Source organism: Filicampus tigris, chromosome 17 (assembly GCF_054856515.1).
Source record: "Filicampus tigris isolate MCC_2025a chromosome 17, RoL_Ftig_1.0, whole genome shotgun sequence".
In the NCBI taxonomy this organism is placed as follows: domain Eukaryota; kingdom Metazoa; phylum Chordata; class Actinopteri; order Syngnathiformes; family Syngnathidae; genus Filicampus; species Filicampus tigris.
In genome coordinates this window covers 14361305-14381244 of record NC_141233.1, presented here as the reverse complement: position 1 = coordinate 14381244, position 19940 = coordinate 14361305, and the positions used below count along the sequence as shown (strand labels likewise).

At 40.1% G+C, this 19940-nt stretch overlaps 3 protein-coding genes and 1 pseudogene across 4 annotated transcripts; 1 reads left to right on the top strand and 3 right to left on the bottom strand.

Moving 5' to 3' along the window:
• Positions 1–39: 39 nt before the first annotated feature.
• Positions 40–1493, bottom strand: LOC147133523 (nuclear protein 1 pseudogene; annotated as a pseudogene). The gene is made up of 2 exons (XR_015081865.1): positions 1165–1493; positions 40–469 (listed from the first exon to the last, which is right to left on the bottom strand). The product of XR_015081865.1 is annotated as a nuclear protein 1 pseudogene (transcript).
• Positions 1494–2751: 1258 nt separating this feature from the next.
• Positions 2752–10464, top strand: vkorc1l1 (vitamin K epoxide reductase complex, subunit 1L1). Its single transcript, XM_086013047.1, has 3 exons — positions 2752–3148; positions 5213–5322; positions 7314–10464. The coding sequence occupies exons 1-3, from the start codon at positions 2958–2960 to the stop codon at positions 7538–7540; spliced, it is 528 nt and encodes a 175-aa protein (XP_085869173.1). The 5' UTR covers positions 2752–2957; the 3' UTR covers positions 7541–10464.
• Positions 10465–11326: 862 nt separating this feature from the next.
• On the bottom strand, positions 11327–16240 carry gusb (glucuronidase, beta). Its single transcript, XM_086013226.1, has 12 exons — positions 15985–16240; positions 15438–15623; positions 15175–15356; positions 14656–14798; positions 14170–14357; positions 13929–14081; positions 13598–13776; positions 13024–13170; positions 12866–12950; positions 12447–12623; positions 12195–12330; positions 11327–11877 (listed from the first exon to the last, which is right to left on the bottom strand). The coding sequence occupies exons 1-12, from the start codon at positions 16201–16203 to the stop codon at positions 11726–11728; spliced, it is 1947 nt and encodes a 648-aa protein (XP_085869352.1). The 5' UTR covers positions 16204–16240; the 3' UTR covers positions 11327–11725.
• Positions 16241–16607: 367 nt separating this feature from the next.
• Positions 16608–19813, bottom strand: LOC147133520 (enkurin-like). The gene is made up of 5 exons (XM_086012731.1): positions 19511–19813; positions 19199–19341; positions 18201–18412; positions 17898–18044; positions 16608–17274 (listed from the first exon to the last, which is right to left on the bottom strand). Exons 1-5 carry the CDS (start codon positions 19585–19587, stop codon positions 17104–17106), a joined length of 750 nt encoding a protein of 249 aa, XP_085868857.1. The 5' UTR covers positions 19588–19813; the 3' UTR covers positions 16608–17103.
• Positions 19814–19940: the final 127 nt, after the last annotated feature.

The window sequence follows — 19940 nt, the reverse complement described above, 5'->3', positions numbered from 1 at the left end:
TTACATACAGTTCCAAGGAAATCCAATGAATGCTTAATGTCTTGTCATAGCAGGGTTTATTAATCATTTCAGACATTGAGGAATGATTTCCAGAAAATACAACGTACATTTTAACTACATTCAATAGTATAGAAACAAATTCATTTGAGTAACATCCATTTTATTCCAATAAAATACAGTAAAATATCATCCCTGAACCGCAAGGAATACACTTATCTTTACATCAGCATCAAGCACACATGGCTGACCTACTTAGCCCAACACAAACTATTCTTGCACAACTTTAACTTGAGATCATCAGATCATGTACCAGAGAGAGGAAGAGTGAGAGAGTGAGAGTGTAACAGAGCTGCTGTCAACTGACAACTGACTGATTGGTTATGCATGGTTATCACGTCAGCCACAAGGTCAGGAAAGGAAGAGACTCTTGGCCACAGTCAACATTAGGAATCCGGCGTGGGGTCCAGACCTACGTAGAAATAAGTCAAGTCAAGTCAAATTTATTTATTCTTCTGTTGACATGCAAGATTATAACCCCTCTTGTTTTGTTTTGTTTTGGCCATCTGGTGGTGAGGCAGTGTAGAAAATAGTGTTAACAGTATATCTTAACCAATATAGGGCTGCCTCGGCTTACATTTAGGTTATTATATTATATAGTGAATATTAGTATGAAATCACTTTAAGGCCATAGCACTTGTTAACATTACATTGTATATTAAATACACAGGTGTTCAAATTTGATTGTTATTAGCCTAAAAGTGTTTGTTTTTTTAAAAATAATTTCTACCCTTGGCTATAATGACATTTCGAGGTTACAAATTGCACACAATTACCTGTTTACCAGAGCGGCATAAAAATAGGCATCACACGTACGTCACAGGAAGGCGTGCTCAGTTTCCGCCGTACTTACTGTTTTTCCATTTGACTGGTTTACAATTATAATCTAGATTTTTTTTTTACGTAGAAAGTGGTTTGTTTACATACAAAGAGGACTTCTGGCCTCCCTTAGTAGGGCAAACACTTTAAAGCCACACGTCAAACACACTCAACGCAAACGTCATCCTGTTGTTGTTCTCTTGACAACGGTACTGCAACAAACCCAAGGCTTTCAAAGATAAAGCCACCCACATTAACAGTCAGCCGATTCGAAACCCGCACGGTTACCTGTAAACAATCGAGGAGGCGAATCGAGAGACATCAACTAGACGAGCTTTTGGTTCTCCTGCGTTTCATCTCGCTGTTGTAAAATTTAGTCGCAATCTTCCTTTCGTGTCCGGCGGGGCAATGGCGATTGGTGTTCAGCTCGGTTTCTTTCTTGGACCTCCCTTTTCCACCGACGTGACATGAGTATTCGACCAGGTTGTAATAGTCATATTGGTCGTAGTAGGCCTCCTCAAAAGAGAAAAGTGTTTCGACGTCGGTGGCCATTTGTGCAGGATAAAAGCTCTGCTGCTCGTCGCAGTGTGATCTGAGTTAGTAAACACAATGCCACTGTTTATATACGCTGAGTCACGTGACCGTGTTTGGCCCACGTGACAGAGCACACGTTGCGCCCCGTAAGTCGTTTAAATTACATTAAATTCGACGGACAAATCAATCGAAATATTTTCACTGCTTCGTACAGGTGTAAATTTAAAAGAATGTGGTGAAAAAGTAGCACTCGACATTGCTTTTATTCATTTTCCCCCAACAATCAGCTGTGTGCTGCTTTACCTTGTGCAGCAGCCTGCTCCTGTTATGTTAACACTTGAACATACCCTCTGTGGCATCAGTAAAAAAAATATCTTATTTTATCTTAAGTGGCTCAGCTGAACATGGAATACAAAATATACACATGAAAACAAAATACTAAGCAAGTACATCATAATTGCTTTGTGAAAGCATAGATTAGGCTACTAACTAACTAACAACAACAACAACAACAACAACAATAATAATAATAATAATAATAATAATAATAATAATAATAATGCATCCGATTTATATGGTGCTTTTCTGGACACTAATGTACTACCTAACTAACTACCTAACTAAATATTAAAAAATAAAGCAATTTGATAAATCTTTCGCTGTTGATTTTTAAAATACTATGATTTGACCAATATTAGCTGTTTCGAATCGTGTGTTCCTAACTGACTCACTGACTCACTCACTCACTGACTGACTCACTCACTGACTGACTCACTCACTCACTCACTCACTCACTCACTCACTCACTCACTCACTCACTCACTCACTCACAAAAAACTTTTAAAATTAAAACAAGCAAAAAAGTTTAAAAACAATACATAAAATCGAACAATAAAACTACTATATATACTAAGTTGATCAATTGCTATTCATAAGCGGTTCTCAAAATGGATGGATAAAAAAACTAACAAAAAGAATAAAATAACAATGAAAAAAAAAGATTTTAAAAATTCTCCAATTGTTCTGTGAAGGCATACATAAAAAATAGATACGAAATATAAAATAAAATTCCAGACAATATTGTTGAGTAATCATATTTATCCATTGTTACTCAATATTATTTTCACGATTTAAACATTCTACATTCATATGTCCATAACTATCACTAAGAATAATAAAATAATAACAATTTAGAAAATTAATTTATAAAATATAACAACTACAAAAAATTCAAAATATACACTTTTTTTTTTTTTTGCAGATTTTTTAAAATGCTATTCGTACATCCCCTCGTGCCATCATAAGTAAATAAACCCGAGGGTGGTGTGTTTTTGATTTCCTTGCTTGGTATGCGCTTCCGCATCTTTCGACTGACATGTTGGCGTGTTTTTGTTCTGGGCTAGTACCTCGGCGGCGGCGGCGGCTTCGGCGTGTCCCGCCCCCTCGCCGTGTTGCGCGTCCTGACGCCTTTCCACGTCGCAGTCGAGTCCACAGACCAGCGAGCTGCGTATGTCTGCGTGTCTCCGCCTAGGCTAGTCGAGGGAGTGATGGCGGCGCCCGTCTTGAGAGTGTCCACCCCGCGCTGGGAGAGAATAGCCCGGCTGCTAGTCTGCCTGCTGGGCATCCTATTGTCCCTTTATGCGTTCCACGTCGAGAGGGAAAAGGCCCGGGATCCGACTTATAAGGCTATGTGCGACGTCAGCAGCTCCATCAGCTGCTCCAAAGTGTTCAGCTCAAGGTAATTTGAATTCAGCCGAGGGCGCCCACGGTGGCGCTCATCGCTCAATGAATGTGTGAGACTATTATAGCAAATCCCAAGCCGAAGCTTTCTGGCTTCATGCTACCCAAAATGCCTCGGCTAGCCACCGGCTAACTGGTTTAGCTTGCTTACTGCAGCCTTTATTTTGGTCAGCGCGCCTAAATTAAATCCACTGATGGCTAATGCTCCCACGAGCTATCTTAGCATGATGAAGCTAACTGTGCTGTATAAGCTAGCTGCCCGGTAATTATAATTCCACTGTCGCTTGACCCCTGTACATTTGCTCCTTTGTGTACGCCGTATGTGTACATGTGAACGTTAGTAAGTCCAAAGGAAAGTAAGCTTTGGCGTAAAAGTTTCCTTCAGTTTTCCCCTTAGGTTTTGGCTAATTACCTGTAAATGCACTTGTTTAGTAGAGACAAACTTTGTTGCCTCTCATGTTAGCTGTCATTAGCCGGCGAGCTAATGTCACCACCCGCCCATAAAAGTGTCGTCTGGTCACCTTACGGGACGGAACACACCTCTTCTCTTGAGGTCGTAGCAGAGGACTCTTAAAACAGCATTTTTTCATAGATCGAGTACAGCTACTGCTTGCAGGTTACTTTCCCATTCCACAAATCACATGTAATTTATTCATGTCAACCATTTCAACATCCATATTAGTTTTAAAGCAGTTGAACCTCTTAAAGTAATCACACAACTGCTTGCAAACAAAGAAAACCCCACCTAGTGACTCAATTTGAATGAATCTCTACACTAAACAAATATTATTGGAATGTAACCTGTCAAGCCCTTTGGAACAGAAGGTAACATTAGTGCTTGAATATTGTTGTCAGTTGAAACGTGTGTGCTGTGGAACTATCAATTTTGAATATACACAATGTCCTCGGTTTATGGCAGTCCTGACATAGGACATTGTGAGGCTACAATTGGTACATGCGGATTTTCATTTGGTTGTTTTATGTTTAAGGCCTTGAATTGTCTTTCATTGACCGGTAAGTATTTACCGTTACTGTAACTATGACATATAATTTTTTTTTTTTTTTTTTTTTGCAATGACATAAAAACGCCGTCACAAAAAGGCAGGTGTAGTTGGCTTGTACTTACTGTTTTATATGTTTGTTCATTTTCCAGTGATTGAATTCCAGCCGATCATGCCTTCAAGATAAAAGCATATACACTACATTCAAAGACTTTGTCTTCTAAGGGCAATAAAAGGGTCCTAGTTTTACATGTCGTAGTTTGAGTTTACCACCGGCCTGCGGTGTAAGAGTATGATGCCAATTGATTTTTCTTTTGTCATTATGTCTTGCAATTTTGATGAAAGTGTGTTTTATTTTGAGCATAAAATAAATATAACACTTCTTATACACATGGAATAATCTTGCTTGGGAGGTACAGTATTTGTGATGCATGCGCTGTGCTCACCTTGGCCTGCAAGGCGGCAGTGGGTGTATGCATGCCAATAAATAATATGTAGATTTGAAAGACAAAAAAGTATGTCAACATTAATCAATAACTAATCGATTATAAAATGAATCGATAATTATTTTTGATAGGTGATGAATCATTTGGGTACATTTCTCATTTAATATTGTCCACATGCTCAGAATTTGATTTCTGTAGTATGTCACAACAAGTGTTTACAATTTTTTTTTTTCTGATTCTGCCCTCGTTTTCTTTAGCACATCAGGTTTGTATTATCATAATAATATAATAACAATTATATAATATGTAATATAGTAACATCTATGAGTATTGTTATATCCAGACATTCTCGGACCCTCTTTTACCGTCACGTTTAAAAACATTTGCATAAATAAATTCCTGGGATTGAATGGCTGGACTGTGAAAAGACATAGATATGTCTTGGGGATTGAATCACCATTATTACACCGAAAATAGAATTCCAAAGTTATTATAAAGCTGCTTTCTGCTATGTACTTTTTTTTTTTTAATCCCAAACTGCCAAATGTCTTGTGTGCTTATTTGATTATATTGTTTGATTTTTTTTTTCTTTTTTTTTTTTCCACCCTTTTTTAGGTGGGGTCGAGGATTTGGACTCTTGGGTTCCATTTTTGGAAATGACAGTGTACTCAACCAACCAAACAGTGTCTATGGAATAGTTTTTTATGCTTTCCAACTCCTACTAGGTAAGCGGGCATGATTTGCATCATAAATACTGCTGCTTAATGTCTGTGGCCGTTGCACAAACACAAATAGAGCCGACTCATCAGTTAACGCTGGACCTCAGTGCTACGTTTGACTCACTTGACTCACATGACTCTGAAAGGAAATTTAGTGGTCAGAAGACATTTAAAGTTGCATTTTAAGTGGCGTACTCATCTTGATCAGATCACTGAGTTATACTAAGTCATCAACAAATTTGACTGTAAGCTGTTTAAGTTCATGGAAACGACCAGTTTGATAACATGTTGCCTTTAGTATACTGACGCTGACTCAGCCATGCTGGTTTGGCATGTTTATCTGGCCACCTGGCACTGAAACAGAACAAGAGGACCTTTTAGCCACAGCAGATACCACACAATAGATGCCCAGTTAATGGCTTTCACTTGTCAAGATGTCTACTGTATGTGCCCCTTCATTTCTTACCGTTGGTAATCCTCTCAGCCGCTGACTGTTTTTTTTTTTTTTTTTTGTGATGTCACATGGCTGTCTGATTTACAGTGTACTAAAATTTACCCTGGACAACTGTTCAATGATGCATATAAATACAAGTATACATATACTTCTTACTCCTTGTCGAACATGTAATGTATGTCTGCCTTTTTGTATGGACTAAACTGACACTTTGTTTTTTTTTATTTTTTATTTTTATTTATTATTTTCTTATATGTTCGAAATAAAGCGGGGAAAAAAGTGATGCTGTTAGACTAAATTATTTTAAAAAAAATAATTTGTTCCATAGTCAAAACTGTCAGTAGGATAACACTGTTACGGTCATTTCCGGTCTACAAAACGCATCTGATTAAAAGCTGCAACATTTAAATGTAGTCATTAAAAGATGGTGCAGTGGCAGTGCAGCCTTTGGGAACCTGTTTGTAATGTGTTTGAGAGACGCAGGGGATGTCGCTCCATGGTCAGAAATGCTATCTTCCGTGGCTAGCCGCTAGCACAGGTCATCGGGACCAGCGATGGTGCGAGTCGGTAGTCCAACAAACAACAGAGAGATCGGGGGTCCCGCTGCAGAGATGGCTGTATTTATGGCACTCGTTCCCTCTGCTCATTAAACTCAACTCAATATGCTTATTTCTGCTCTACTATCTAGTCTAGTTATAGTTGTTCCTACACAGTCGTGTACTGCTATGTACACAGCACTCCAACCGCAAATGGATGATGAATATTCAATATGAGGGCGGACTCGGGACATGTTCATTAATTTCATTGGTTAGATGTGACATTGAGTGAATCTTTTGATGTTTTGAAACTCGTAAGTAAAAATTCCCAACGCCACATTAAAAGCTGCAGTGTTCAAAGCGCGCAAAAAAAGTAGCATCTTATAGTCTGGAAAATACGATAATTGCTCAGGTAATATTTTAAAAGAGACATTATTTTAACCCTTTTGTACAATTTAAAACGTCCTAAAATGTCTGTGAGATACTTTTGGTGAAATTTGAGTGATCCACGCTCAATGGCAAGTCTGATTTTCTGTCCCATGACATCCGGGAGGGCTTGAACGTTGTGACCAGAGCAGTGCTCAGCGTGCAAAAAAAAAACCTGAGTGCCAAAAAGACACTAAAAGCATTTTCACTTATGGAAGCAGCGCTTCATACACAACACTGTGTCATCCAATACCCGCTGCTTCGAAAACTTCATTGAACAATTATGTGCTGCTTATCAGACACTAACGCTGTGCATCCGACTAAACTCAGTGCAGCTCTGCTTACCTTTTGGCTTTGACATGAGCAGGGATGTCGCACCCGTGAGTGTGGGGGGTGGGTTGTTGTTCTCATTCAATGTAAAGGCATTCAAGAATTGAGATTTTCCGCTCATCGGATTGTAGTGCTAGAGCGTGCCGTTATTGTTTTTTTGTTTTCGCTTTTATTTGTATTGATTGTTTGGAACAAAATCGCATCCCGCAATTCTTTGCTTAATTGTGTGTGTTTTTTTTTTGTTCCCGTAGGGATGACTGTGAGTGCGGTGGCTGCCCTCATTCTGATGATGACATCCATTTTGTCGGTGATGGGCTCACTCTACCTGGGCTACATCCTCTACTTTGTCCTGAAGGACTTGTGCGTCATCTGCATCACCACATATGCGCTGAACTTCATTCTCTTGACCCTCAACTACAAGCGACTGGTATACTTGAACGAGGCCTGGAAGCGGCAACTCCAGGCCAAGCAGGACTAAAGCTGTCCGAGCACAGCAACAAAAATGTGACACAAACAAACAAAAAAAAAAACAAAAAAACAACAACAAAAAAAAGTGACTGACCGAACATTTGACTCGTCACCAGGAGACCTTGCTTCCAAACAAATGTTTATTCTGCTGTGTGTTCACACGAAAAAAAAAAAAAAGAAGAAGAAGAAGAAATCTAACCTACATGTCAGGGCCCGACGCCTCTCGATCGCGGAAGGATTCAGAAGCGAGAGGTAATATTATTTCCAAGTGATTCTAAATGGTTTAAACGATCTCGTCACTACAAGAACAAGGCATCGGCCTGAGCGTGCGGCGGCGCGAGCCCGCGAGCACGCGGCAAGCCAGAGGGCGGTGCTCCACTTCTCAAACAAGAAGGATCTCATGAGACAAAAACGCAGCAGACGCACTAAACAAGTCAGACGGCGGATCCCGAAATGACCGCAAAGTACAGCCACAAGCTTGCAGATAAGTCTTGAAATGTCAAGTCTGGAGGGCACAAAACAATTAACAATAATACAGAATTGTTTTTTTTTTTTTTTTTTTGCCCCTTCATGTTTACACTTTGTAGTATGCTTTTTGTTATTTTCTTCCAAGAGGACCACTAAAAATGAACATGTGTATAGATGGGTCAGGTAGTTTGTTTTCCGATTGTGTACTTAGCTGCTGAGCAATATTTCCAGCTAGATTGGCTGACAAAAAAAAAAAAAAAGGGGGTGGGGGGGTGGGGGCTAAAAATGCGCGAGATAAACCGGCGGGGAAAGTCAATCGCTGTGAAGCCACAGACGCAAAATGAAAACGTTTTTTTTTCACCGAGCACCATCACCTCTTGTTGTTGTGTGTTCCCCACTGATAAACGTATGTGCCTGAAGCATTCATTCGATTTACCGGTAATTTGAAAGCGGGGGTGCATTCGACCACCACTTTTGCTTGTTCATTTTCCTGTCAATGGTGCAAGGCGTTTTTTTGGGGGGGGGGGTGTTTTTTTTTGTTTTTGTTTTTTTAAAAAGGCTCACAGCTTTTGTAATGTAAGTGTTATTCCCTTCTCAACTCTCACGCGGTAGCAGAGGCTGCTACACTGTGATAGTTAGCGTCAATGTCCACTGAACAAGTAATGGTGATGCTGTCCAGCTGAGTTACAGTTCATTTGCTGGACAAACCTTGCGGGGAATGTTGTATTGACTCAAATAACAGAAGCAAAACCAGTCGTTTTGGGACTCCTCAGAGCGCAGCGGCAGGCCGTACAAGGGCGAGCGGGTGTTCGGGTTGAACAGCTGAAAAGCTTCCCATCGCACCACCACGAATCCGTTGGCAGAGCAGAAGTGCTAGGGCCACAGAAAGAAAAACACTTAACTGGGAATAGTTTTGTGAGGGGAAAGTCTTATGAGCTGAAATGAAGCTGACATTTGTAACAGAGCAGACCTTGTCTATTAGGGAGCCAGATTTTAGACTCTTTCCCTCATCATATTCCAACTTGAGTCTCATGACTTTTAAGTCTTTGATTTCGTTTTAGTGTGGCCTTAATACTCCCCTTCGTACATTCCCACTCGCAAGCCCCACTTCAACCCCCGGTTGGCTATGAGCAGCTGTTTTTTTTTTTTTTTTTTGCACAGGGATGGACTATTTATTCAAGTATGGCGATAGCAACGGTTTGCAAAGTCATTTCAGTAACGTGCTTCCTGTAATAAGTTATTTATTGAGGGGACTGCAATTTTCCCGTGTTGCTGTCCATGGTGTTGATCCGTTCCCGAAACTGCTCATCATACAAAAACCTCTTCCCATGTCCCGAAGCAGAATGTCATTTGTATAAGAAAAAAAACAAAACAAAAGCTGTTATACCTCAATTCTATAGAAACTGGAGGAAACCAATGTCAAACAGTGGAATGTTTTGGAGGTCAATTAGTGGTTGAGTGGTGGTAAATATGATAGGATATGTCCATTACAATTATCCTCCTCACGGTATATTATTTTCTGTTCACATGAGATCACTCCCACATTATTTTTTTTTTTTTTTTTTTGCACATTAAAATGTTAGTTGGGTCAAACGGCTAAACTGACTTGATGACCACAAAGCTGACAAGCATACAGTAGTTCCTTCCTTAGTTCATGAGCAAGCTGTGACATGTTACTTGAGCACAGATTCAAATGTTGTAGATATTTGGCTGTAAAGGGATTTTTTTTTTTTTATGCGTGTAAATTTAATGATGGAGGAAAAAAGGTCAATGCTTCTCAATTTTTGTTAACTATTGAGTGAGGCCCTGAGGATAACTGCCATGTTAGTTACATCACCAATGTCAACTTAAGTGCCTTCTGTTTGATCACCGGGCCTTGAGCCAAAGATGGGCAAAGTGATCTATCAAATGAGCAATGTAACAGGCACTTTTGTTTGCTTCCCTGACAATAGTAAATTGAGAAATTGGCAAAATTGCTCCCCAAAATGACCAATCAAAAAGCCCAAATGGCCATTCTGTATCCCTGACCTAAACTACACCTTTAAATGTTCATACTTTGTCAAACTGTGGGAAATGTTTGTTTGCAAGGAATACACGTTTCATCAAAAGGATTGTAATTTTCTTTATCTTTAATTATGCCCTTTAGCTGTATGGACTGTTAAACATTCTGGGTGGTTTTAGTTAAAAAAAAACAACAACAACTTGAGGGGTGGATTGCTGGGAATCTGTGCCAGCAAAAGTTTGTTTTTTTTGTGGAGGAAAACTTACTGGGTTTGCTTCTGTATTGCCAAATGTGTTTTAAAACGCTGTATTTTCTTACTTGGAAAAGTGTTACAACCAATTGCAGGAGGGTGTGTTGAAACTTAAATTAAGGAAAAACTGGATGAGACTGACATGAGAACATTTAAAATTGTGGCACTGTCATGTGGAAATGATCAACCATTAAAACATTCCCTCTGAAACCAACTCTCAGTGGAAGTCATTTGAATTAAAAACATTTAATTTTTCTTTTTATTGGAAAAAATTCAATTGAAGACTAAGTAGTAAATCTCCTTTGTCTTGTCTAAAAGTGTCCTTAAAGTGGCTCTGTGGTCCGTGTCTCTTTTGGTCATTGGATATTATGTTTGGAAGCAGATAAGAAAAATGGAAAAAAAAAATTTTTAAATACATACACCAACATTGAAATACATCTTAATTTTCTATTTTGTTGTCTGGAACGAGTAAGGAAAAGTCTCAAAACTTTTTTATTTTTAATTCTAGAAAAAAATAAAATAGAATGCAGCACGTGACACGAATCGAAATACGGCTGGTAAATCTTTTTCAGATTCCTGGAAGTTGTCACCGAAAGCATTTCTCCTAGTGACCAGGAGATGGCGACAGCGTAGCGCCTGAAGACGATATCGTGAACTGTATTGTAACCTGGAAAGATTTGTTGGTATCCTCTGTTAAATTAATAAAAATAATATAAGAAAAGTATTCAAAACAAACATAACTTTAATGAAAACTAACTAATGAAAATCAGAAAAGTTTTTGAATTATGGTTGAACAGCTTCATTTTAAAAATGATAATCATAAACCCATGAAACAGGCCCGGATAAAAATGGTGGTACTCTGAGAAAAGATTGAAAATAATTTGACCATATGGACATGTTCAAGTTACAGTATACGAGCCAGCCGGGTGAACAATTCACATTCACGGGAGAAACTTGCAAAAGTTCTGGAAAAACAAGAAAGGTCTGAGGAGAGATCGAACACGAAACCTTTTGCCAGGCAAGCCTAATGTGCCACAGTGCTCCACAACTTGTAATAAAAATGTCAAAAAAAAAGATTGTATGGATCCAGTTTAATGATTGCAATGATGCAATTTTTATTACACATTTAACATCCATATCTTTTTGACATAAGTTGGAATTCATAATGACACACACACAACCATACAATGAAAACTGATGAAAATTGAAGCTATGTTTGAAGCTGTCACGATGGAACTACCTCCATAACTTCTTTTCTTCAGTGTCTCAAATCACTGATTAGAGTCAGTCAAAAGCCCATCCATTTTCTCAGCCTCCTATCAAGTTGAACAACACGTCAAGCAACTTTGGGCATCACTGATAAGGCACCGGTGTATTTATGCATTCATACAATAATTTTGCCAGTGATTCAATGCGTTTGGTAAACAGTAAACAAGATGACACGTTCACAGTGAATGGTGCTACCACGGTGGCTGTCAGAGTCCGCAGGGATATTTGGCCCAAGAAGGTATCCTCCCGGTTTCATTTGCGAGCCTCCAGTATCTTTCCTTCAGGATGAACGCTGCTGTTTTGGGTTGTCTTTGCCTGCTGAAAACGCCCTTCTTGTTGCCCACCACGCGCGTGATCCCTGCAGGACACAAGGAACAGGAAGCTCGAAGAGTGGAAGAAAGAGAAAATGAATTCTGCTTTTCACTTGCTAACTGACACTCCGGATAAATACAACTGAGACGGCACGTTATCTGTCTGTTTTCATTGTACTGCCCCCTGGTGGCCAAGGAGCAGCACAACGCCCGTTGAATTGAAACAAACAAAAAAATAATAAAAAATGTGGCCAAAATTTTTCAGTCATTCCATTCCATTAAATTACGTAATTAATAAGATACCTGACAAAAAAAATGCATTAATTCAAAGTCCACTCCTGCACTTCTGCCGAGGCAGCAGTACCTTGTACAGTCATGAAGTCGGCAAAGTTCCAGATGAGTTCACCGATGACATACTTCTTCCTCTTCTGGTCGAACACCTTGTGGTAGCTCTGCAAGACCACGTTTTGGTACTCCTCCGTGAACATCATGGGCGGGTCCTGCAGAGAGCCGACAGAAAGAAAAGACTCTTAGCCGCGGCCTTGCGTCAACACGCGTTTGTCACACTTGCTGTCTGGACCGCTGCCACAAACATGGCCTTCAAATGCTTCCTCACGCTGTGAAGGCCCGGCACCGTGTCCGCTCCGTATTCACTCTGGATGATGGGCTTCTGGTACTTTCCGTACCAGTTCTCGAACTGGGTGTTGAGCTGGATCGGGATGACGTCCAGGTGGCCCGGATCGTGGTACCAGGAGAAGTAGCTGTTCACACAGATTACATCCACGTAGGGGGCCTTGACAGACAACAAAAGTGCGCAGTTAGAAGAACTTTTTTGTTCTCGCTGGGGGGAAAGCTTTGAAACTTTTTTTCCTGCTTACTCTTAAAGGCAGAATTTCGATCAGATGTTTGCTAAGTTAATTACTAGTATCACGTTTGCTGTTACTCCAGTTGAAGTCTGATGTTGAAATACACAAAAGCTAATATTATATTGACAAAAAAAAAAGCTCAGCAACGTCTCAGATTGATAAAACTCACCCCTTTGTCCCTGGCATAGTTACTATCTGTGACATAAGTCACAGGCCGGGTCGGGTCCATATTTTTAGTATGTGTAATTAAAGTCCTGTGGGACAAATAAAATTCACATTTTAGTGTTGAAAATACATCACAAGACAAAACGAATGCTGAAAACTCACTTGAAATACAATTCGGCAGGAGGCATCTCCGACGCTGGCTCATTTGCTACTGACCACATGACCACAGAGGGATGGTTCTTGTCCCGACGCACAAGCTCATCCATGACATCCAGATGATGGGCCAGGGAGGCGTTGCCAAAACTACGACTGGCGGCGGGCAACACAATTCACACAATATACGTCTTGTACAGAAAACAAACCGTCACGAAAATGCGATTCATAGACATGACACGTACACGTTAGACCAGTTATCTGTTTTTGAAGGCCGTATCGCTTTGATTTGCTTGATTAGGCAATTTTTTTCCCAACTTAGTTTGAATTTTTTGAATATATATTTTATATTATGCATTTTCAAGGTGAAAAATCCAGTGAAAAAGTGTGTGTGGGGGGGGGGGAACCCTGACACCGACAAAATAAAAATATTCAATATCCAATATGACACATTTTGTGTTTATATTTTTTTAGATGGAATCTTTTTCCGCATCAGTACATTTCTTGCTAAAATGCCAAAATGTATTTTGAGCGTCAGTTAGTGATTCAACAGTTTTCACGGGCACGACAAATTTGTACCTACATGTCTTTGATGCCCACCCCCGGGCATTCATCTATGACCACAATGCCGTGGCGATCACACATCTGCAGAATCTCCTCCGCGTACGGGTAGTGGCTGGTGCGGAACGAGTTGACCCCCAACCACTTCATTAAGTTGAAGTCTTTGACAATCAGGGGCCAATCGAAACCTTTACCTCGAATCTATAGCACAAGCAAAAAAGTTAAGAAAAATAGTTGTACATCTACACTGAAGTAAAAAAATGTAAACACAATGGAGCCTAGAGTCTTTTTCGCACTTTTGCTGCTGTGCGGGACATAAAGCAGTCCTCTGCCTCCCTCTGGTGGTTACTTACATCAGCGTCCTCATGTTTATTGACCCCGTGGAAATAAAACGGCTTCTTGTTGATGAGAAACTGGCTGCTGGTGACATCCACAGTGCGGATTCCAACTGGCAGAGTGTAGACATCCGTATATGTTGATCTCTCATCTGACGCCATCAAGTGAACCTTCGTGTAAAACCAAACAAAAACAAAAATGTAACACACTTGCCTCCACTGATTATTTCCGTGGCAAAGTGCCTTAACGTTGGCCCACCTCCAAAGAGTAAAGATAAGCTGGATTCTCGTGCATCAAGTACGGCCACCAGAGTTTGACATCAGTGATTTGGAGCACTCCAGATGGCTCGCTGGAGGAAGCCACACAGTGTCTGTCTTTATCCATCAAAGTGACCTTCAGGGTAGCTTCGGCGGCATTTTGGACCGATATCGTGTATTTGACTAGACCTGAAAGACAGAGGATGAAATAAAGCTCACGCGAATGATTATGTCAGAACTAATTTAACAATGTTTGCTAACGAGTTTGTTTTTGCAGTTATATTTTGGTACGGGGGGGGGGGCACAAATATTGTATTCTTCCAGAAATTCATTAATGTATGTGTGTTAATAAGATTCAAATCTGAGAGTTTGCGGGGCAAGAGTTAAGACTGTCAAGTTTTGTGGCAGCTGTTTCAGATCAGTATGCATCTAAAATTGTATTTAACATGAATTTAAAAAAAAAAAAAAATTTTTTAAAAAGATGTACCTTTACTATCCAAGAAGTCCGTCACCACTGTGATGTCATCTACGTAAGCCTTGGGAGTCGTGTACAGCAATACACGACGGTGAATCCCAGCATAGTTGAAGAAATCAAAGTTGGTATTTTGCACAAAAAACCCATCGGGATACCTGTGGAGTAATTAAATGCCCGAGTTAAGATGAAAATGAGGTTTTACATTTTATTCCAGCAGTTTTATTGAACTATCAAGGGTACAGTGATGTTGGACTAGAAAAGCACTTTCTTCAAACTATTCCCACGAAAGGTCCTGTGGGACTAAGAGTTCATTAATGATCTGATTAAAAAGTTTGATTAAATACATTTTCCCATAGATAGTGTATTTCAAAACACAGCATCATCTTTGTTCAGGCAGATTAGTTGATGCAGCTCTTCTATTGGATTTTTAAAGTGCATAATTAAGTGTCCAGTGAGTGTGTAATGCAGCTGACAAGAGTGATTTGTTCTCAATTGGTTCTTTGGTAAAGGAAAAGATGCGAGTGTGGTTACTTGGTGGGGTCATTGAAGTACTGAATGGTTCCAGGAGGGAGAGTCTCCAGAGTGAGAGTGTTGTTGACTGCGATGGTGATCCTGCAGGGGCTCGTCGGGTCCTCTCGGATCACACTGCCTATTTCTGCCTCATAGGGAAGATGGCCACCGTTGTGCTCGGTCACTTTCACCCCGTTGACCCACTGTAAAACCATGACAGACCAACTCAACAGTGATGACCCACAATTAATAACATTGATTTATTATTAAGTATTTGTGCTTACCACCACTGAATAATAGTGAGCACTTCCCACTCGGAGAACCACTCTTGTTCCTTCGTCTGAGACCCAGCGCGATGGCACCACCACCTCGCGCTCGTACCACACCCAGCCAATGAAATCCCGTAATTTGGGGTCTTGCGTAATGTCATTGAAGCTGGCGGGAACGGGCATGTCCGTCACAGGGCCAGTCTATGGCATGAGATCCCCAAATGGTCAAAATGGAGGGACACAATGTGACACATAATTTACTGGCATCAAATACAGGAGCTGTATTAACTTTATAAAAAAAGGTATTTATAGAGCAAAGTGTGTTAATTTGTGGCAACTGTAGATACTTGTTTTTAAAGGCATATATTTACATTAGAAAATATTGTTTACTTATTTACAATTGTTATTAATTACAGTAATAGTTAAAACAGCTGCGAGGGAAGGAAAAACAATTACAGGATTGTTGCATTTTTCCAATTCAGTGACATGATCATGTGAAGTTTAGAGCGCTTAATTGTTCAACAAAGTAAGATCCATTTGCTGAATGGTGACAGGCGCGCACCTCAGCCAGGCGACCTTTGTACCAAGCCTTCTCGAAGCCTTGGTTCCTGTTTGGCGACTTATCCGCTCTGAAGCTCCACAGGCCGCTCAGGTCCTTCACTTCCCGAGAAGAAGTCTCCCGGGGGAACAACATTCCTGTGCCCAGTTGGCAAAAGGAGCTCGGCAACACCGTACAGAGACATAGGTACCAGGTGAAGCTGGATCTTGCCGATGTAAACATTTTCAAACTTACATTGCGCAACAAACCGGATATGACGTTAACGTTGTCACAATATAAGAATACCGACAGTTTCACACACTGTTGCTATTAGTTCCCGCTATCAAAGTTAAAAAAATGATCAACAAATAAAAATGAAAGATTTTGGTCGAAAATGAGCTAGTCTGTTATTATACGTTGAGCCTAGATATCGCTATCGCTACTACCTTAATAAAAAAGCAACTAAAAGAACACAAACCATGTAAAATGATGATGTGTGTATTCTAAACATTTTTGTAAACACTGGCGATTATGGATGAAATCCACTAAAAATGTAATTAAATTATCTTGTGTAAAGTATGCAAGTTTAGGGTGGTTCAAGGGATATTCGTTTATTCCTGTTTTGCAATCAAAACAGTGTAGCAGAACAATCCTGTAGCACAATATAAATACTAGTACAAACACAACATTGGCACAACAGTCTGTGAAGTTAAATAAAAATCAAGACATCATGTGACAGCCATAAAGTACTCAACCACCTAATTGTGTTAAGCCAATAGCATGGACTGTGAAGCCAGAGTGGATACTTCACTCTCATCCATTTGTGCATTTTTAATTTAATTGTATGACAACAAAATTACAGCATCCCCCAAAAGAGGAACAATAGCCCAAGCCCACTTCCAGCAAGAATGTAAAAATACATTTCTCATTCACTGCTATTAATGGCAATAGACGCCAAGTGCATTGTAACTGGGAGGGTTGGCAGTGAATGAGTTTAATTCTAACCAACGATGTTGGAATTGCCTGGCAAAGGTCCTCAAACATTCAAATCAAATCATCCACATGACCTCGCGTTTTTATTGTCCACTAGTTGAGTTCAGTCGATGACACGGATGGTAGGCGCCCCGTTTGCACATCTGTGTGCTACTTGTTTTTGCAGACGGACTCCAACCGATTGAGTAGTTTAATGTCATCCTCCAGCTGCTTCATTTCCACCTCGAGACGTACCTTGCGAGTCTTCATTGACGGGGTGTCTATCATAAATGGGAGGCGTTGGTACTCTGCATTTAGCTCATTGTATTTCTGCTTCAGGTCCTGGAAAGAGAGAGTTTAACATTTCAAAGGATTGACATGAATGCGACAGTATGATAAACATTGTGAATGTTGAGCAGGCAATATTTTCAGTCTGATGTAAGCTTACCCACAATCAAATCAGTACGAACTACGGTGTCACCATACGGTACATTCAGTCATTAACAGATATAACTTAAGGAGTGTTTCGCTTTTACATTTTGCGGCCTTTTTACACTTGCGTGACACGTTCAAATGTTAATAACAGAGATGCATCAGGCCCATCTATAATGGCAATCACCCTTGCATTACTAAAGTTCACCATTTAAACGAAGAATGTTTTATATTTTACCATGAACAGTGGCTAACTTATTTGTAAACTACAGTGCCCTCCATTATGATTGGCACCGTTGGATAAGATGTGTTAAAAGCCCCAAAATAAATTCAGCGGCATAACTTGCATACTGGAAATTGTAGAAATGGTTCACCAGAGACAAAATCAAGCTCCTCCCATGACCATCTCAGCCCTCAGACTTCAACCCCATTATTTATTATTTCCATTAATTTTATTAAATCCAAATGGTGGGGGAGCCCATGAACTAAACTAGCCCATTAACTAAAGGGTAGTTTTCAGTAGCCTAGAGTACCTCAACGATGGCCTGACATTCCACGTCCGAAAGGTATTTCATGGTTTCATGCTCCTCCTGCTTTTTCAGATTAATGTTGTACTCTTCCAGTGCCTTTTGATGCTGTGCTTTGCGCCGCATCAGATAATTTGGTACTTCTCCATAATCCTACAATAGCAAATAAACATTAGCTCCAAAGGTGGATGACTTTAAAGTTTGATATGTATCAAAAAAAAAAAAAAAAAAATCACACTATTGCCGCTATCCACAAAAATCACTCAAAAGAATGAACTTTTTTTTTCCTCAAGTATCACAGGAAAATACCTTTTTCCTTATGTACACAGGGACAAGTCCTGAGTTTTTATTATGGTACTCCTTGTGTCCCTTGCTTGTGTCAACAACACACGGAGTCTGTTTGGGTCCCTTTGGCGTGGTCGCCTTCCTCTTTGTTGGGGTGCTAACAGGTGGCAGGAACGGCCCCGTAGGGACGGCGGGCTTCTTCGATGAACAGATGTAATGAGTCTTGACCTGTTTGACTAGACAACAAAATGAAGGTGAATAATTATGACAGTCGTTGTTTAAATCGGGCGGGGGTGGCAAAATTGTGGCCTATGTGGAGAGCATTTGATCCGCCTTTTCATTCATCCATCCAATTTCTTGTCCTCATTAGGTAAGAGTTAGCTGTAGTCTATCCCATCTGACTGGGCGAGAGGTAGGCTGGATGGTCTTCAATGAACCCAACGTGTATGTTTTTGGATCGTTTAAGGAGGCTTGGGCACTTTGAAGTATTTTTTTTTGTGATGATTAGAATCCCTTTCGGGAAAATTCAGTTTACACCCCTGCTCTATATTTTGTGTTGCACACCGCTCATAAAACCAAATCAAACATTTGCAGGCATGTAAGGAGATATGTCAGAGTGAAAGGGCCAATAAAACAGTGCTGCATCACTTGAGACTCCAAAGCCCAAATTTTGGGTAAATTCTATGAACACTATGGGTTAAAGTAATGATTCCCAACCAATTGTCCAATTTCACTAAATTGGTCTGAAAATTATTCATTTGTTTAATATAACATATGCCAGCAACATATAGTGACAGGCAGAACAATTAAATAATGTGTACCCATTTTCTGTGATATTTTTGTTGGGTGTCATACCTTGCAATTTTGTTCTAACATAAAATATGTGCCTTGGCTCATTAAAGGTTAGAAAACGCTGGGTTAAAGGACAAGAAAAGGGTTTCCACCCTATCATGGATGGATGGATGGAGGGTCAGGGAAAATCATATTAAAAGTGAACAATTCAATAATGACAGAAAACTCACTCTCAGGTAGTTTGGGTTCTTTGGAATGCTTTTTCAGGTAATTGGTTGGGATGGGCACCTCCAATTTGGTTGGGCCCATCGTTTTCATATAATTTGTTGGCTTGTTCTCCTCAACAACTGTTGGCCTGAACTTTGACACATACCTTTGGAAATAGCACAGTGCAACAAATCATTTTATCCCCATTTGCTAAAATATTTCGGTCTTGAAATTAAACTTAATAATGACAAGATTATGAACAGTTATTCTCAGATACTTCCATCAGCAATTTGTTTATGTTGATGCCACTGGATCATATTAACGTTTCGTGTTACCTTTCTGGCTTCTCGATGATAACAGTCTTCTCAATGAAATTGTGAATGGATTCAAGTGGGTAAAATTCTCCAGCCATCTCAACTGAATTGGACCAGGTAAGCTAATTGCTAGCCAGTAGTTAAGGTGTCAGTCTGTGTCAGCTGAGGGTCACGGGTTCCGATCCAAATGTGGTTGAAAAATGCATGATTCGCCAATGTCACATGTAAAGCTATGTATTAAACCCACGGACATGTTACCGATGATGACGTAATTTTTGGTTACTGTGTATAAAGGCCGCATTTTTCTCTTCTCCGATACGTCATCACCCAGTGAACGCATCGCTACGGGTCACGTGACGTAATCGTTCACTCTGTTGACGCGCATACGTCACTTTACCGAGTCACATGACCAGGAGTTTGCCCGTGTGTAGGCTTGGGAGTTGTGAAACTT

What these genes read in the sequence shown, in the direction of transcription:
- LOC147133520 (XM_086012731.1), bottom strand. Translation starts at nt 19,587, where the DNA reads ATGGCTGGAGAATTTTACCCACTTGAATCCATTCACAATTTCATTGAG. An exon ending in AGAACCCAAACTACCTGAGA is followed by an intron (nt 18,413 to 19,198) that starts GTGAGTTTTCTG and finishes TTTGTTGTCTAG; the next exon opens with TCAAACAGGTCAAGACTCAT. An exon ending in CTGTGTACATAAGGAAAAAG is followed by an intron (nt 18,045 to 18,200) that starts GTATTTTCCTGT and finishes TTGCTATTGTAG; the next exon opens with GATTATGGAGAAGTACCAAA.
- gusb (XM_086013226.1), bottom strand. Translation starts at nt 16,203, where the DNA reads ATGTTTACATCGGCAAGATCCAGCTTCACCTGGTACCTATGTCTCTGT. An exon ending in ATAAACATGAGGACGCTGAT is followed by an intron (nt 13,777 to 13,928) that starts GTAAGTAACCAC and finishes CTTGTGCTATAG; the next exon opens with ATTCGAGGTAAAGGTTTCGA. An exon ending in ACTATGCCAGGGACAAAGGG is followed by an intron (nt 12,624 to 12,865) that starts GTGAGTTTTATC and finishes TTGTCTGTCAAG; the next exon opens with GCCCCCTACGTGGATGTAAT.
- vkorc1l1 (XM_086013047.1), top strand. Translation starts at nt 2,958, where the DNA reads ATGGCGGCGCCCGTCTTGAGAGTGTCCACCCCGCGCTGGGAGAGAATA. An exon ending in TCCAAAGTGTTCAGCTCAAG is followed by an intron (nt 3,149 to 5,212) that starts GTAATTTGAATT and finishes ACCCTTTTTTAG; the next exon opens with GTGGGGTCGAGGATTTGGAC. An exon ending in TGCTTTCCAACTCCTACTAG is followed by an intron (nt 5,323 to 7,313) that starts GTAAGCGGGCAT and finishes TTGTTCCCGTAG; the next exon opens with GGATGACTGTGAGTGCGGTG.